This window comes from Procambarus clarkii, chromosome 72, assembly GCF_040958095.1.
Source record: "Procambarus clarkii isolate CNS0578487 chromosome 72, FALCON_Pclarkii_2.0, whole genome shotgun sequence".
In the NCBI taxonomy this organism is placed as follows: domain Eukaryota; kingdom Metazoa; phylum Arthropoda; class Malacostraca; order Decapoda; family Cambaridae; genus Procambarus; species Procambarus clarkii.
In genome coordinates, this window is record NC_091221.1 from 6,620,757 (window position 1) to 6,638,806 (window position 18,050).

General features: G+C 44.0%; 1 protein-coding gene across 3 annotated transcripts; it reads left to right on the forward strand.

Annotated features, from left to right (window-relative positions):
• Nucleotides 1-8: 8 nt before the first annotated feature.
• Nucleotides 9-16,917, forward strand: LOC138356377 (tRNA (adenine(58)-N(1))-methyltransferase catalytic subunit TRMT61A-like). Of its 3 annotated transcripts, none has more exons than XM_069312387.1 (7): nucleotides 9-2,319; nucleotides 3,726-3,833; nucleotides 11,848-12,066; nucleotides 12,491-12,634; nucleotides 14,288-14,497; nucleotides 15,485-15,607; nucleotides 16,565-16,917. In XM_069312387.1, the coding sequence occupies exons 2-7, from the start codon at nucleotides 3,747-3,749 to the stop codon at nucleotides 16,889-16,891; spliced, it is 1,110 nt and encodes a 369-aa protein (XP_069168488.1). In that variant the 5' UTR covers nucleotides 9-2,319; nucleotides 3,726-3,746; the 3' UTR covers nucleotides 16,892-16,917. The 3 variants fall into 3 exon arrangements, with proteins under 3 accessions (XP_069168488.1, XP_069168489.1, XP_069168490.1); XM_069312388.1 differs by having other exon boundaries at nucleotides 9-2,176; XM_069312389.1 differs by having other exon boundaries at nucleotides 9-2,155.
• Nucleotides 16,918-18,050: the final 1,133 nt, after the last annotated feature.

Here is an 18,050-nt window from a genome sequence, read left to right on the forward strand (position 1 = left end):
ATGATTTCTTGAAATTAAACTTATATTATATATTAGTTTTATATTATACAAAAACTGCACTATCAATTAAAAATATTTTTTATTAAAATTTATTCTTGTCCTTAAAGAGTGACGGTCTCGCTTCATGCAGGTCGGCGTTCAATCCCCGACTGTCCAAGTAGTTGGGCACCATTCATTTCTTCTTTCACCCCCCGTCCCAATCCAAATCCTTATCCTGATCCCTTCCAAGTGATATATAGTAGTAATGGCTGTTCGCTTTCTCCAGATAATTACCTTCCCTTCCTCTACTTGTATTTGATTAACCATGCCTTCAAGTTCAAGTATGTTTATTGAGACGAGAAAGAAATACATCTCAAAGGGATAGAATAGCTTAGGCTATTTCTTCCCCCCCCCCCCCACCCCACCACCATGCCCTCTTCTGATGTTAGTACAAGATGTAGAATGCTATTCCTTCAGGTTTGTTATTTGCTTAGCTAAACGAACTAGAGGGTTCAGTTCCTGAGCCGATTATGTGTTTCTGTAATCCTTTACACCACCGTCCACGGGATGGGTATGGGGTGCATAATAAAGAAATAAATTTAATTCGGGTGGGCTCTATCACATGCTGTATGAGAAAGGAGTCCTGCACTAGGTAAAAAATTTGTTCTCCTTATGTTAAATTCGCCCAATCTATTATCACGTGATTAAAGTCTCCCATTATAAGGGCTTGAGTTTCCGCTTCTGCATTGATCACATTATGCAGATGAGTAACGTCCTCTGCTGTTGCTGTGTCTGCCCTGGAGCATAACCTCAGTGTCAGTTTGCTATCATTTTCAGCTACTTTATTGCATCATACATATTCTGAGCATCCCATTCTTCTTAATTCATCATTGCTTTATAAGTCTTCTTTTACATACAGCATTACGCCATCTACAGTTAGCAAACTGGAGATATTTGGCTAAAATTTCTGGCAGATTATTTTGAATTAAATATTTACACATTTATCTAGTTGTCTATACGAACTCTCCACTCAAAATACAAGCCATCACCCATTTTAAGGACAACTGCACTTCCAACAGCACCTGTGGGAGGGTGTAAGGAACCATCAGTGTATATTACACACAGAAATCACAATAGCGTGATGCATCAAATGAACAAATCCACAAGGGCCGTGACGAGGCTTCCAAACTTTCATGGGTATATCCAATATATATACCTAAATATTTATATATATTAACTCTCTATATTTTTACCGTTTATTTTCAATATAATGGGCCTCCGACTTCCACATTCAAACTTAGTTTTGTCTTTATTAACCACCAGTCCCATATGATGACACAGGTTACCGAAATTATCCAACACCGTTTGAACCTTAGAAATATCTTTGCCCTGAAACAAAATATCATTGGCATATATGATCGGAGTTAGCCCATTGGAGTATCTTTCAGATGCTATCTTATTCATTAGTACATTAAACAGGGTGGGACTCAACACTCCTTCCTGAGGTGTGCCGAGTTCAAAGGATCTCACACCTGACATACAACCTTGATACCACACCTGAGCCTTCCTTTTGTGAAGATAATCCCCTATCCAGCCCAATAATCTCCCTTTAACACCAAGACCAGATAATTCATATAAGGGGCCGCCGTGAGACAGTGGGTCCCAGAGGGCCACCGTGGGTCCCAGAGGGCCGCCGTGGGACAGTGGATCCAAGAGGGCCGCTGTTGGACAGTGGATCCCAGAGGGCCGCCGTTAGACAGTGGGTCCCAGAGGGCCACCGTGGGTCCCAGAGGGCCGCCGTTATACAGTGGGTCCCAGAGGGCCGCCGTTAGACAGTGGGTCCCAGAGGGCCACCGTGGGTCCCAGAGGGCCGCCGTGGGACAGTGGATCCCAGAGGGCCGCTGTTAGACAGTGGGTCCCAGAGGGCCACCGTGGGTCCCAGAGGGCCGCCGTGGGACAGTGGATCCCAGAGGGCCGCCGTTAGACAGTGGATCCCAGAGGGCCGCTGTTAGACAGTGGGTCCCAGAGGGCCGCCGTGAGGCCGTGGTCCGCCGTGAGGGTAGTGTTGCCCGGGCCGTCCCCGCGTGTTCCGGAACAACAACAACAAGAGGCTGGTGGCTACTATTGTACTCCCTCGCTTGTACTCATCTATTCACTCATTTGTACTCCAGACCCGGTATTCACCCTTGTACACGGTGTAGGTGTGATGGTCAATTGTGAATAATAGTTGTTACCTAGTCATTTGTTGGGATACACCGGAGAAAGTTCCTGTACATAGACAAGAGACTGAACTTCAGCACCCACATACGACACATTGCTGCTAAAAAAGTTTCAAAAACGGTTGGTATACTTTCAAGAATCAGATATTATGTTCCCCCACTCTGGTCTCCTCTCATACTACACGCTAATCTATCCCTGTCTTACATATTTTACTTACTTTACATTGATATGGTATCTGTGCATGGCGCTCAACCACTGCAAACTACCTCAAGCCCGTCATCACTCGGCATAAATCTGCTATCAGAACTATAACAAACTGTATTCAGATAACACACAGCCCCTCTGTTTAAGTCCCTTAACATGCTAAACGTACACTATACATTCTCTTGTGCTATCTACATGTACAAAACTTGTTCTTAAATGCTAATCTTGATCTAAAACTTCCTTCATAGTAGAACCCATGAGCACCACACCAGAAATAAATATCTTTGATATCCCCAGAGTTGGACTAAATCTGCAAACACTTCATGCAAATAAAAAGGCCCAATCTTTGGAACTCACTCCCTGACGAATTAAAAAATTGTCCAACCAATATTCAAAAGTAAAACCAAAAAGTACCTAATTTCATCCTCAGTTTCTACCAAAGTACTTAAGATATATATCTTACCAGTGTAATCACCTCTGTCAACTTATATTGTACAATAGTTATTTGTTGATATAAAAGCTTGCTACAATGTACCCTTTTATCTTACCTGATATGTTAGATTAAGGACCTGCCCCGAAACGCTATGCGTGTTAGTAGTGGCTTTGCAAGAATGTAAAAATACAAGTCTTATGTAATCTCACCAAGCCATTGTACCTTCTTGTGAATAAAATATTATTGAACAAATCCACAGGACCCTTATCACGGCCCTTGTGGATTTGTTCATTTGATGCGTCACGCTGTTGTGATTTGTGTGTTAATTATTATTATTATTATTATTATTATTATTATTATTATTATTATTATTATTATTAAAGTCACCTCAGAGCTCTAGTTGATTTTATCATTTCAGGGGATTTAAATTCTGAATAACATTTGTTGGAATTTGAATAAACTTTCCATCTGATATAAATGGGTAAAACACAGGGGAAGGGGTAATATAGGAGGGAGTGATGCTTGCTCCTTTTTATGTATAGCCTCATGAAATTTATGATACTAATCTTGTTGTTGTGTAGGTGGTGTGGGAAGAGTTTTGCTCGTCACTTTAACTATGGCCAGATAATATTTTCATATCTTCAAAATTCCTGGGCATAGCCTAATACTATTAATGAAGTGCCACACTGTAGGCTTAGTATTATATAGATATTGCCAATAATTTGTGGCAAAGAATATTCCAATTAATATTCTCATTTTAGCTGAAAACTTCAATACAGGTTTACTGTATTAAAAATTTTATTAACTGGGAAATTTTATTCAGTGTTTTCATAGCACAGTAATACAGTACTGAACTTTTCAAATAATTAATATATTCCATATTTTTTAGGCTTGAATTTGTGGTGTAATCATGAGCTTTAGCAAGTGTAAAGAAGCGATAGAAGAAGGAGACACTGTTATACTCTACATTGGTGTGCAACAGATTTATGCTCTTGAGGTAAGATATACGCATTTCATGTCTCTACTTACAATGGAATAAATGACATGTTCCTTGCATATTTTTATTTGATAATATTAATTACTGTTCTTCATTGATAAGTTTAATGTGGTGTTTCAGTTGGCCTGTAACAAATTTCAGAACTAATGTTACAAATTGACTTTTCCTGTGGAAGCTGTAAATCTTTGTAATTTGTTTATTTATCTTTTTCTTGATGTCCATGTTAGTCAGAGAATTTTTCCTGATACATATCATGATAACCATTACAGAATCTTAGGCTTTTCTTTGGTGGTCATCTAACAAAACTTTTGATATTTACACACAGAAATCACAATAGCGTGATGCATCAAATAAGTCATGGCTACAATTTAAGAGTACTGTATTGCACAATACTGTAATAACAGTACTGTACTGTATAGTACTGTAATAACAGTACTGGGGGTCAGATTCACGAAGCAGTTATGCAAGTACTTATGAATCTGTACATCTTTTCTCAATCTTTGGCGGCTTTTTTTACAATTATTAAATAGTTAATGAGCTTCGAAGCACCAGGAGGCTGTTTATTACAATAACAACAGTTGCTTGGGAAGCTTTCATGCTTGTAAACTGTTTAATAAATGTAACCAAAGCCGTCAAAGATTGAGGAAAGATGTACACGTTAGTAAGTACTTGTATAACTGCTTCGTGAATCTGGCCCCTGTATTCTCACATGTACTGAACTCATTTATTGTGATGACTTCAGTTATACTATATTTATCCAAAACAATATCCAAGTTCAATTTTCTATGGGGAGCCCTGTCGACTCCATGAAGCTAGCTTACTGATCAAGTACCACACTACATTGAGTCATCAGTCAAAGAGTTCTTGTATGCCTAATGAGGACCACGAGCCAGGACCTGGCCTCCTCACAGAGATGCAAGGAGCAATGGCTCATGAACACTTTACATTTAAATTTATTTTCTTGCCATTGACCAGGGATGGCACCCAGAAAGGTAGGCAAATCAAAACAGACTACTGCAGGTTAAAAAATTAAATACACCCTCAAAATATCAAAAGAACTCCTCCAATAAGAAAATGAACCAAAACTTCATCCAACCAGCTCTCCGTTAGTTAGCTCCATCTTTCCCATCGTTGGTGGTTAAGAACCAGCCCATTTCTTGACTGATGTTTGTGCCGGGAGGTCATTGGTTTGCTCTGGCCACGATTTTCTGTTTTGGTGGTGTTTTGCCTTTTTAGACTTCTACACAAGAGTGCATTGATCAGGAGCTTAGTGTACTGGAACTGCATGAGCTCAGGGTCAACTTCCCTGGGCACTCTGTAAGTACTGCCCATGTGTGGTCAGGGTTTCCTTCCCTGGGGCATCTGGAAACACTCCCATCAGAGGGCTGACGGGAGTGTTTCTTCCTTGCTTGTTGTGGTCCTCACCCTTGGGGTAAGTCGGGGTTCTTGGGCTTTCCGTCTTGCCCCTGGGTTCCCTAACTCTCTGGATTAGGGAGTGTTGTTGGCTGGTGTGGTGCACTGTGGCTGGTGCTGCCAGCCCTTCAGCTAGTGACTGTACACCGGCATTTCTCTCAGGCTGCTTGCTTACCGCTGTTGGGTCTTGGGGTTTTTCTTCCTCTGTCTCTCCGTTTCTTCCTCTGGCCAGGTTTCCCTTTTTCTCCTGCTCATTTTATGGTGGCCCTTTCAGTCTGGGATATTTTTTGGTGGCTTTTTGTTATTTGATCCTGGTTGGTATTTTATTCATTTTGTGCAGCCGACTTCTTTTCTGGAGATGATGATGTCGGCTGGTTTCCGGAGGGTCCTTTGTTTGTTGATTCTTTATTGGTTAGGCCAGAGGTGCCTAGTGCACTTTATCTGGTGGTGGCTTATTGGGGAGTTCTTTTGATATTTTGAGGGTGTTGGTCTCATTTTTCAACCATGCAGAAGTCTGTTTTGATTATCCTAATTTTCTTGGTGTTTTCCTGGTCGATGGCAAGATGATAAATTTAAATGTAAAGTGTTCATGAGTCATTGCTCCCTGCATCTCTGTGAGGAGGCCAGGTTCTGGCTTGTGGTCCACGGTAGACATACAAGAACTCTGCGACTGTTGACTCCATGTAGTGTGGCATTTAATCAGTAAGATAGCTTCAGGGAACCTCCATGATTCCACCAGAAAGTGGTATTTCACAGTCAGAAAATGGCATTTCACAACCAGAAAGTGGCATTTCATTAGTCAACCTTTTTTTTTTGTGGAAGGAAGTGGTGCTTTTTGCAGGCGACTGTTGCTCAATTATTATTATTTTTTTTTAGAGTATAATGAAATGGAGTTTTTCTTTGGTACTGTATTGGTGATGTAACACTTTCTCTGATAATTTTTCTCAAGTATTGAATTTTCTGGGGGGAGCCCCGTCGGCTCCCTGGAGCTTTACCGGCTGATATGCTAATGTCAGACTTTGGCATCAGTCATGTGTATGGAGTTCTAGGGCCTACCGGGGACCACGAGCCAGAACCTGGCCCCCTCAGAGAGGCAAGGGGAGCAATGGCCTATAGAAACCCCCATGTGGTTGGAAGCATTCTATGTCTGCCATCGACTGGGTCAAGCATCCAGAAAGGTAAGCATTCCAAAACAAACCCCTATTCTGGTGAAAATTGCTACCTAAGCCGAACTAGTGGATAGAACTCTTCAACAGAAAACAAGGAAACTAGTATGACGTCATACGTCACCGCGCCGCTGTCTGCGCAGCTCCCCCCTCCCCGGGAGGGGGAAGGGGGAGCCCCAGACCTCCCACGCCGGCTATCCACCCATCAGTTCTTCGGCTGATGCTATAGGCAGTGGTTATGTGCTCCGGCTCCAGTGGTTGTTTCAGCACTATACCTAGAGTGTGGTGTCTGTTTTCTAGGTGGTGCGTGAGCCGGGAGTGATTCTTCAGTACTCGGGCTGCATGCGCCTAGGGTTCCCTTCCCTAGGTGCCCTGTAAGTACTGCCCTTGGGGCTTGGGGCCACCTTCCACAAGTTCCTTGGGTCCTGCCCCTGCTTGGCCGTTTACTGCTTGGTTTTCGGCCGCTCTTTGTGTGCTCGGGTGTTCTGTCTCCCTTGTTTGCCTTAGAGTAAGGGGCAGTGTTTGCACTGGTGGGGCGCAGGGTACTGTGCAGCTTGTCTTTACCAATCATAGCGACTGGCTCTGTCCCGCTTGGGTACGCTGTCCTCTTGCGGGGTTTTCTTTTTCTTTTTGTTTATCTACCTGGTGGGGGGGTCTGCCTTCGTTCTTGCCCCTTGTATCCCTTGTGTTCTGAGTATTTTCTGGTGGTACCCCTGCTAGGTCCCCGTGAGTGTACACATCCCGGGGGTTCAGCTCTTAGAAAGTTGTTTGGTAGCTTTGGGTGCCGGTTAGCAGTACCCTGCCTGGGATTACCTGAGTGCGAGTCCTCTTAAAGTAAACGCTCGGGACCCTGGGAAACCCCTGGGGGCGCGCGGGTCCGATGGATGTGACCCCAGAGTCCCCCCCTCGCTGGAAGCGAGGGGGGGGGCGTTGCTTGTGGTTACAGTAACCACAAGCCCCGTAAGTAACCATAAGCCCCGTAACCACAAGGCGGGGCTTGTGGTTACGCGGAGTGGGGTCTTTCCTCACCACTCGCCGTACGTGCTGTTGGACGTCGGCCCCTCCCTGGGCTCGGTTCCTTGGCCTTTGAGTCGGTTGGTTCCGTCTTGTGGGTGGATGTTTCCTCCCACCCCTTTTTGGGACGGTGTTTTGGTCATGTTTCCCCGTTCGATGGGGTACTGCGTGACTTCTGATCTCGGGTGCGCCTGCGCCTTCGTGTGCCTTCGGGACTAGTGTTGGCTTCTGTGTTCTCGAGGGTACGGGAAGGTTTTTCGCTACTTCCCACATTATTGGAACGTCTGTCGGCTCCTCGTACTTGTCGCCCTGTTGGGCTACTTGTTGCCCTGTTGGGCTACTTGTCGCCCTGTTGGGCTACTTGTCGCCCTGTTGGGCTACTTGTTGCCCTGTTGGGCTACTTGTCGCCCTGTTGGGCTGCTTGTCGCCCTGTTGGGCTGCTTGTCGCCCTGTTGGGTTGCTTGTCGCCCTGTTGGGCTGCTTGTCACCCTGTTGGGCTACTTGTCGCCCTGTTGGGCTACTTGTCGCCCTGTTGGGCTACTTGTCGCCCGGTTGGGCTACTTGTCGCCCGGTTGGGTTCCTTTTTGGGCTCTTTGCTTCTTTGGCCGGTTTTATTGTTCCTGCTTCCTCTTTTGGCTACTTTTCTCGTGCAGTAGTCCTGGCTGGCGCCTTCCCGCAGGGAGGGTGTGCGGTTCTGCCAGCGTGTTATGCACATGCGCCGTGGAGTTTGTTTTGGTCTGGGTGGTGTTTCAGTGCTGGTGTTTTGCGCCCTTTTTTGCTACAGTGCTTCGCCTCTCGTTCTTCTCCCTGGCTGCGGTATGTGCCCCTTCGCGCCTGGGGTGTCCTGGTTCCCAGTTGTGGGGAGGACACCGCGGTTTTCCCTGTGTCATGGGTGTGGACCGCCTAATTCGCCTCTCCCTGCTCTCCTGCGGGTCCGGCAGGGTCCGGCTCTGGTGTCTTCACCTGGCGGTGCTCCCAAGTTCTTCTGGGCACGGTTGAGTCGTGTCAAGTTCGTGCCACCATTCGCCAGGTGAGTTTCTGCGGTCTGGTGTCTTTTGGCCGGGCGCTGGATGCGGCGGTGTTTATATACCTGTCTTTATTTAGGTATATTTTTGTACGACTGAGACCGTTCGCACACCAGTGACTGTCCCTTTATCACCCCTTCCTGTTCCCCTCATGTGCATGTCCAACCCATGCTGGAGTCATTCAGGGGACCCTCCTTTTTTAATGTTGTGAGGTGTGGGGGTTGTGGGGTTGGTTCTGTACTCACCTGGTAAGGCTCCTGGCTGTGCTTGCAGGATTTGAGCTCTGGCTCTTGGGTCCCGCCTATCTGGTAGAACTTGCGGGATAGTACCAGTGGAGTGCAGTGGTGCTATTGGCACCTTTGGGGAACACTGTATTACCATCAGAGGTCTGTGCTTGTTACACGACCTACTTGCGAGCATAAGCCTTCTTGCTGGTTCGTCCGTGGACTTCCAGGGCGCACTGGCCTGTTTTCGTATGGCAGTTCCGGCCCGTCCTGGTTGTGGGGGTATGTGGGCCGGTGGACTGCTCCTAGCAGCTGCTTGGTGGGCCATCCTCTGGCCGGTCTAGCCTGACCTTGGGCCGGGCTTCAGGTGTAAAAGAGCTCCCAGTACCTCATCCAGCAGGTATCGAGCGGGGTTTCTCCGCCGTCGGTCGCCTGGTGCAGGTTTCTGGGCCTGCAGGGTTTTGTCGTGTCTCCGTTGGCCCTGTCTGGGGTCTGCCTGCTCCGTTCTCTGCCTTTGCAGAGGGGAGTTGCTATTTACATGTTGCATGTTGCAGTGGTGCCTGTTGCTGCTGCTGCACGTGTGCATTGGTACCGTGTTTCACGGTGGCGTGTCCTTGTTCCTGTGTCCGGTTGTGGAGTGGCACTTTGCTGCCGTTTTGTGCCTATGGATTGCGTGGGGTTTTTGTCCCTGCCTGATTGTCCACCCCTGGTTGTTCTCCTGGGGTTTTTTGTGCTTCTGCTCTTTCTTCCTGCCTCCTCTGCAGCAGGGATGTTCTGCGTGTGTTCTAAGGCGTTGGTCAGCCTGTGTTCTGTGATGTGCTTCTTTGTCTCGGTCTGTTGCAGTTGTTCATGCCCCTTGGTTCAGGTCCTGTTCTGGCGGCGACCCTTCCGCCTTCTTTGGTTTCCTAGCTTGCCCTGCTTTTTTTTTTTTTTTTTTTTTTTTTTTTTTTTTTTTTTTTTTTTTTTTTTTTTTTTTTTTTTTTTGTCTTGCGATGTCTCGCGTCGGACCCGTCGTTTCTGAACTCCTGGCGGGCTTGCATGCTTTGGGGAGTTTTTCTGTTCGGCAGACGTTCCATCTCCTTGTGCCGCCTGGGTTTCGGTGGTCGCGCCCAAGATCTTCTCGCGGCTCCGCCTTTTTCCTGGACTCGGAGGGCCTTGTCGGGGCTGCTTATGTTCTGCCTCGTGGTCTCGCCTCCGGTTGGTGGTCGGGTGGCTTCGTGGTAGGTGTCCCACCTGCGTGCTTCTCTTGGCGGCAGTATGGGGTATTTTGGCGGTCCTTCCTTTTCCTGTCCCTTCTTAGGTGGTTACTCTTGTTAGCTTGGTTTACTCTCGGCTTGGTTTTCTAGTGGGGGTTGGGGGCCGTCGTCTTGCCACATACTGTCGCCTCTTTTCGTGCGGCGCAGGCGGATCCGCTTCAGCTTGCTTTCGGTCTTGGTGTTGCTTCTGCACCGTTAGTAAGCTGTCTTGTGCGTCGTTTCACCTCCGGCCTGTTGGTGCGCCGCTTGCACCATCCTGGTCTCTGGTCAGCGTGCTCTGTCTTCTCCTCGGTTGGTAGCGCCCCTTCGGTTCCGGTGTGTTTTTTCGTCGGCTCTTTCCTTTGGGCCTTTGCCTCTGGGGGTCGAGTCGCTGAGTTTTCTTGCTCCTTCGGTTTTAGCGTTTTGGTTGTTTGGTGGCAGCAATCTCCATCTTTTCTGGCGCGGGGTGGGGCTGCTGCATTCTGGAGGGGTCCAGGGTTTGTTGGTGCTTCGTTGGTCGGGCCAGGGGTGTGTCGTTTTTGTGTTCAGTGGCGGCCCTCCGCTGTTGTTTGCGTGCCACGGCATTTGGGTCCGGAGCGCATTTTGCGTTGATCCGGTTCTGTTCTTCCCGGTTCGCGGGTGATAGTGTCCCGGGTGGTCAGCCGTGTTCTTGCGGCTAAGCTGCCTGTGTTCTTCCCTCATGCCTGTGGCGTTCGTGGCTTCGCTGCTCTCGCTGCCGTCTGGGCGACGTGGCCGTGCGGTCTTTCGGGCATGGATTTTTGGTGTTCGTGCAGGGGCCTTGCTGCTCGTGGTTCTCGTGTTGTTCCCGGGATTTTCGGGGCTGTGGCGCCTTGGGTTGGCGTTTGCTGCCGGTTGTCTTGCCTCCTTGGGGGTGCGTGGTGTCCGCCTCCCGGTTCTGTCCCTTTGACCTTCCTCTGGGGTAGTTAGCTCCGGGGAGCCGACGGGGCTCCCCCCAGAAAACCAGCGTTGAATGTAATGAAACGCCATTTTCTGGGTGAGACCCGGAGGCTCCCCGGCAACCCTCCCTCCCTCCGGTCGGCGTTTTTCGCGTGTTTTGACATCCAGCCTCAGAACTGATGGGTGGATAGCCGGCGTGGGAGGTCTGGGGCTCCCCCTTCCCCCTCCCGGGGAGGGGGGAGCTGCGCAGACAGCGGCGCTGTGACGTATGACGTCATACTAGTTTCCTTGTTTTCTGTTGAAGAGTTCTATCCACTAGTTCGGCTTAGGTAGCAATTTTCACCAGAATAGGGGTTTGTTTTGGAATGCTTACCTTTCTGGATGCTTGACCCGGTCGATGGCAGACATAGAATGCTTCCAACCACACGGGGGTTTCTATAGGCCATTGCTCCCCTTGCCTCTCTGAGGGGGCCAGGTTCTGGCTCGTGGTCCCCGGTAGGCCCTAGAACTCCATACACATGACTGATGCCAAAGTCTGACATTAGCATATCAGCCGGTAAAGCTCCGGGGAGCCTCCGGGTCTCACCCAGAAAATGGCGTTTCATTACATTCAACGCTGGTTTTTTTTTTTTTTGCATAATTTTATTTTCCTTACAGTTCCTAAGAGTTTTACATGTCTTAAATCTCATAATATTTATTTTAATTTTAATAATAATTATTTTATTATTGATCTTCCATGATTGTGGTGTTTGTTATTTGAAAAGGTCCTTGTCCTGTGTGTCATTAGATGAAAGCCTGGCATGTGAGCAGTGTTCAGGGGGGGGGGGAGCCCTGCCTTAGGAAGCAATCATAGAGGTGCTCATAGAAGATAATTTTTAAAGGCCTCACTGCCATATTTACATTTTTTCAGTATTGATAATTTAAATGCTACTCAAATCTATGTAAATACCATAGCAATAAATCCAGTACCATAGCATATGTCTTTGTTATGATGTGTTAAGTATATGTGTATATTTCAGGTCAAACCTAAAGTAGTTAACAAGATTGGGCAATCAGTCGACAATGTCTTTCAAACCCGATATGGATCCCTGAAGGTAATGAATCTAATTGGTGTGAAGTATGGATCCAAGGTGAGCTTGTCCAAAGGCTGGGCTCATGTGCTGTACCCAACTCCTGAACTTTGGACTGTGACATTGCCACATCGTACACAGATCCTCTACACCCCTGATATATCCATGGTAAGGGCTAATTTCCAAGCTTCTTCATGTGCTTCAAGTTAGTTTATCGATATCTCTAAAACTGGTCTGAGCTTTTTGCACTAGTGTGCTAGGGACATATTGGGCTTGCCAGGTTTGTGACTTCTTTATACTCAATACTTTACTATAATAGTAAAGTATAGTATAATATATACTATACTTTGGGCTCATACCTAGAAATTGGGGTTTTATTACATTCAATGTTGGTTTTTTGTTAGTACAGTAAACATTTGTAAGCAATGTTTATAATGATAAACTTGAGACAATATTGGAATGAGTATACTAGGTTTGAAAATATTATTTGAATGAATATACTGTAATACAAAAACATTATTTGATTAATATTCTTTGGCAAGGTTTTGTATTTAATTTAATATTTTTAAGTATTGTTGCAATGATTTTTCAGGTGGTGACACAGTTGGAGATTGGTCCTGGGTCTGTTGTGTGTGAAGCTGGCACAGGAAGTGGATCACTGTCTCATGCACTACTTCGCGCCATTGGACCTACAGGCAAACTGTATACATGTGACTTTCATAAGGAAAGAGCTCAGGTAAATGTGTAAATGACACTGGTTTTAGGAGTTTAGTCTAAGACCTGAGAAAGTTTTCATCACTCTACATCATCACTACTCTTTAAGTAAACCTAACTGAATTCAACCTGACCCATCCTATCTTATCCTAACCTAACTTAACTGAAATAAGAGATAAAATATGGCATTTTGTGTGTGTTATGCACAAGGTGTGTAACATAACTATGAAATTATAATTTTATTCTAGTTCAAGTTATACATTCCACTGGGTTTTCTGGGGAATCCCCTTTTGGCTCCTTGAAGTTATATCTCTGGTATAGGTGCCATCAGTTGAGAAGTTCTCTGGCCTACTTTGTTACCCCAGAGAACTCCACAACCCATTATGGCTCTGCCCTGGGGATTTGATGACTGGTTTTTGGAGCAGTTGAGGAAGCTGTGGGTGTCCTTCAACCCTTCCTGAATGATGTTATCTTCTGTGGAGGGCATTTTGCTCCAGGACAGTTTTTCTTAATGCTCTTCAATGCTTTAGTTTGATTACTCGGCAACTTTCCCAGGTTCAATTCCATGTGCTCTTTGATGCTTAAGACTCGTTCTATTTCCGGAGATTTTGTTGTATCCAGATTGAGTAGAATCTAGTTAGTAGTTCTCTCTCAAACGTATTGGCAGCAGAAGCAGTATATGAGCGTGTTTAAGTAGTTTATGAGCGTGATGAATGGATTTGGGGCTGTGTGATGGTTGGCACCTGCGATCCGGATGGCAAGTGTGAGAGGGTCACTGGTCATGGTAGGCTGGATGGCTTCTCTAGGACACGAGAAGAGGCGGCATTCCAGAAGGGTTTCTGGTGATGACCGGAAGCAACAGTTGGGGACAATCTGTGACAAGGACAGGGCTTATGGGTGTGTGGAAGACATGTGACTGGATATGGTTTGGGAAAGTTGAATAAATACGGACGGAAGCAAGTGGCAGGGTCAGTGCTGTACAGGACTCCAAGGCAGTGTCAGGACCCAAGGTGGCCTCTGCCGGCATAGCTGAGATTATTTTGACTTATCCAAGCTGGTTGCTCCACACACACACAGCCACTTAGTGCCGTGCAGATGTCCTTGGTGAAATTGCAAGGGTGTTTATGAGCAGCAGGAGCTTATTTTGTTTGGTCATGTGAATGCCTTTGTGCATCTCCATCCCAGCCTTTCATTCTTAGCCAATAATGTGACTGGCTTTTAGGAGTGATCCTATAGATCCTATATTCATTCAGGTGTCGTTCTTCTGTGGTGCACCCACACCTGATTTCAATGTCTAATGTTATCCCTGTGTCAGTATGTTCTTTCTTCTCTGGTTCTCTGCTTCTGTTTCCCAATGCTACATTAAGCCCACATCTCCCAGTTGCATTGTGGTGTTAAAGTTCAACCGTACCTTTGTCTCCCGGTATCTTCCAAAGATGCTGCTCTGGAAAGTGCTTTTGATATGCTCTCAGTATCCAATTTTAAATGTATGCTACAAAAAATCTTCCTGAATTTATGTAAATAAATTCTATAAATATTTATTGCACGACAATGAAAGAAAAAGAGAAAAGATATGGAAAATATTTAATGTTATTTAATGTAGGTAATGGAGTTAATAATTATAAATATTCACTTGTTTTAATGCGTAATACATATATTATACTTGTACTTGCAGGTAGCTTTGGATGAATTCACTCGGCATGGTTTTGGGGAACGTGTTGACGTTTCCCACCGTGATGTTTATGTTGAAGGTCTGGGAGTAGAAGGCATAGCTGATGCAGTATTTCTTGACCTCCCTAAACCCTGGGAAGCTCTTTCTCATGCTGTTTCTGCACTCAAGAGCAGTGGTGGTAGAATATGTTCCTTCTCACCATGCATAGAGCAGGTCAGTAGTAATGTGGAAACTTTTGTACTAATTCTTCTGTGTGTCAAGTCTTACCACAGATGTACGTACAAAAAGATGAAAACCACTAAAGTCTGTGTTTCACACCATTATGTGAAAGTATTTGGCATTGTTTCTGAAAGGTAATTCAGTTTTTAATAAGAGAGAGGAGATATACCAAAAATATTTGTTAAGTGATTTACAGTATAGAACAGTGTAACCCTGATCATCTGAATCATGTAGGATTAAACTCAATTTTTCCTAAGATTTTAGGTTACTCAGTTTCTTCCCAAGCCATGTACCATGACAAGGCGAACAGGAAATAGAGTAGACACCAGCAGCATTAGAACTAAGAGGAGTAGTGTGAACTAGATTACTACGAAGATTGCTAGTTTGTCGAAAGGCGAACTTTACTTCAAGGTGACGAAGGGTATTGGTGAAATTTTTTAGTTCAGATATGAACGGAAGGCAGAGCACACTGGTACTAGTGTTAGAAACAGGTTTGAGATGATAAAAAATTGTTTAGCTTGAGAATAGGCACAGTTGATAAAATGTAAGGCATATCCAAGGCAAGAAAAAGATTTGTAATTAAAAGAAATTCCAGAATTGAGAAACAAGGATCACTGATGCATAGAGTGCAGAAGGAGAGAGAGAGAGAGAGGAGAAAATTGCTCTTTAAACTGTAGGAAAAGGATGGTAGAAAAAGAAAGTGAATGTACATACCACTGCATATGTAAAATTGGTCATTACGCAAAATGGTTTTAAGAATGCTTCTTCTGCCTCCTGTTTAGAAAATGAAATGGCTTATTCTAGGCAAACAAATAATTTTATTTGTAAACTTGCATGGTAATTTATTTTGTAGCATTTGTAATACAGTACTGTGTATGATTTATTAATTAAACTATAGTCATTACAATCTTAACAACTCACAGCACTTTATGAGTTACACGAAGTGTATCAGTTCTTTGATAAGTTTCCTTTTTCTTGTAGGTGTGTCGAACATGTGAGCTTATGGCTTCAATGGGTTTACAAGAAATTAAAACTCTTGAATGTTTGGCAAGAGAATTCCAAGTCAAAAGCATATCATTACCTGTGATATCAAAAAGCAAGCAAGTATGTTATAACTTTATATGTCATTATATTTGATCAGTAAACAATTTCTGTATGTAAATGTATTTTAGTTGAGGTAGATGTATAAGCTTACTCGCATCTCATAAGCATACTGTTCTTTTGAAGTACATTGCAGAAGAAAAAAATGCTTAAGCTGTAGGCAACATTAAATTGCAGTAAAGTAGTTATCTTTCACTTTTTCCTCTCAGAGCATCTTACAATTACTGTACAAGTCGATCCGTCATGTAGGTCGATCACTAAAATTTTGAGGTGTAATTCAGATTTAGGACTATATTCACTGAGCAAGATTACTCCTAAAAATAAGGCAGCATCACTTCCCTTACCTTACTGTATGGAAAGTTATAATTGTTGCATTATAATTTAACTATAAATTATTTCAAAACTTTTGTTGAATCTAGTTTTAAAGCTGTGAATGGAAGTGGCTTCCACATCTTCAGTACAATTCACTTATTGACCCCCTTGTACCAGGAGAGAGTATTGCCTTATATTTCTGACTCATTTGCATTTCCACCTGGTCCTCTTGTCCTACTTTTTCTCTTATTTGAAGATGCTGTCCTTGTTCACCTTGTGCATTTTCCTCGATATCTTGCAGTAGAGTGTAAGACATGGCTTGAAAGAGCCCTGTTTTTAATACACTAAATTTCACTTTTTTCAGTACAGCTGCCTCCTTATGAAAGTTGGTTAATGGTTGAGTGATGACCTTGGTATTCACTGGTGTTTTATTTTAGTGATCAGTTTTTGAGTGGCCAAGCAGGACACAGTGCAGATATAATTGCTCAGAGTATAAATGTTTTTATGTCTTTTGTTAAGATCAGGTATTGGAGATCGGGAAACTGTACATTTGGCACATGCCTTTATGCTATCAATGCATTACTATAAAAGGTAATATGTCTGCTAAATCTTACTCATTTTTTGTAATACATTAATGTTTGTTTTCAGGAAGCTGAGAATTCCAAGAAAAAGGGGTCACAAGAAGGGCCACAAGAACCAAACAAGAAAAGAAAAACTGAAGAGCAGTCTTCCAATGAAACAAAATTAGTTGAAGAGAATTGCAAAAGAAATGATTCAGAAATGGAAATAAACCCAGAAAATCCCTCAGACAATGCAAGACAGCCCAAAAATAATGACTTTCGAATTAAAACTGGAGTTACACCACTGAAAATGCCAGGACATACAGGATTCCTAACCTTTGCTACAGTTCCCCCGGGTCTCAAACCAGTTTCATTGCTACCAAAGATTTTAGGCCAAGATGATTGTATTGAATAAGATTTTGAAATACATATTTTAATTTATTTAATCTTTTTTTGTCTTTCTAAAATTGATAGTTTTAATATCATTTAATATCAATTAATATCATTTGTGTATCTACACAAATTTGGAGACTAGTCGCATCTACTGATCTATTGGTCATATTTGAGACGTACTTCTATCTTATAGTAACTTTTGTTATGTTGAGGCTGATTCACTGCATAATACTGAAGGGAAAGTTGCTTTTTAAGAAAGTGATATCTGTATGGTAAAATGTTTCAGGAGCAAGTAAGCATAATTTGACAGCTGGATTATTGCCAGCATTGCTAGCATTAAGCAGCAGCACTGGTGAAGCGGACCCCATGCAGCACTGTCCTGATAATGTCCCAGACAGTACCACGATGAAGGCAGCCAGATTGGCATCACTGTCAGGAGGACAGCCAGATTGGCTTTGCTGAGAGGAGGGTAACCAGACCACTGCTGTGATTGGTAGCAGGATCAGCACTGAAGTAAGGAGGGCAGATAAATGCCTCAAAATGGATCTCCTGAAAATGAGGTTATTCTACTGTATTTGAGACTATGTTCAGTAGTTCAATTAAGTGAGCAAGAGTTGAGCAAGTGTTTCTACTACACAGTTGCAACCTGTCCTCAGGATACCATACTACTTATGTCACAAAATGCTCATAGTTCCTATGCTGCTAATGTTCACAGTTTCCATGTGGTAGATTTACAGTTATTAGCTATCACCAGGCACCAACCCATCCTCACATACCATAGTACGACCCATAGTACCCGTCCCATCGCCGTAGATACCAGAATAGTCTGTTTTATCAAATTTAAATGATAACTAATTTTCCATTCCCACTTCTGGTGAGATTTACGTAACATTTTCCACCCTATTCGAATATCATGGATCAGCTACATCCTATTGAAGGCTCGTAGTTTAGTTTTGAGAAATCTTGGTAATCCTCAGTAAATTATAATAATTATTCTATGAAATATTTCAATTGGTGCCTAATTATAATATATACAACAGAATATACTCTTTGTAAGTCTGGAAATTGGATTGGGTAAGGTAATTCTACCCAATCTATTGATAATAATGGGGTTGTGCAACCCCCATAACAAGTTCACTAACCAGTATTATGCTTACTGGTTCCTGAAACACTTTAGCATA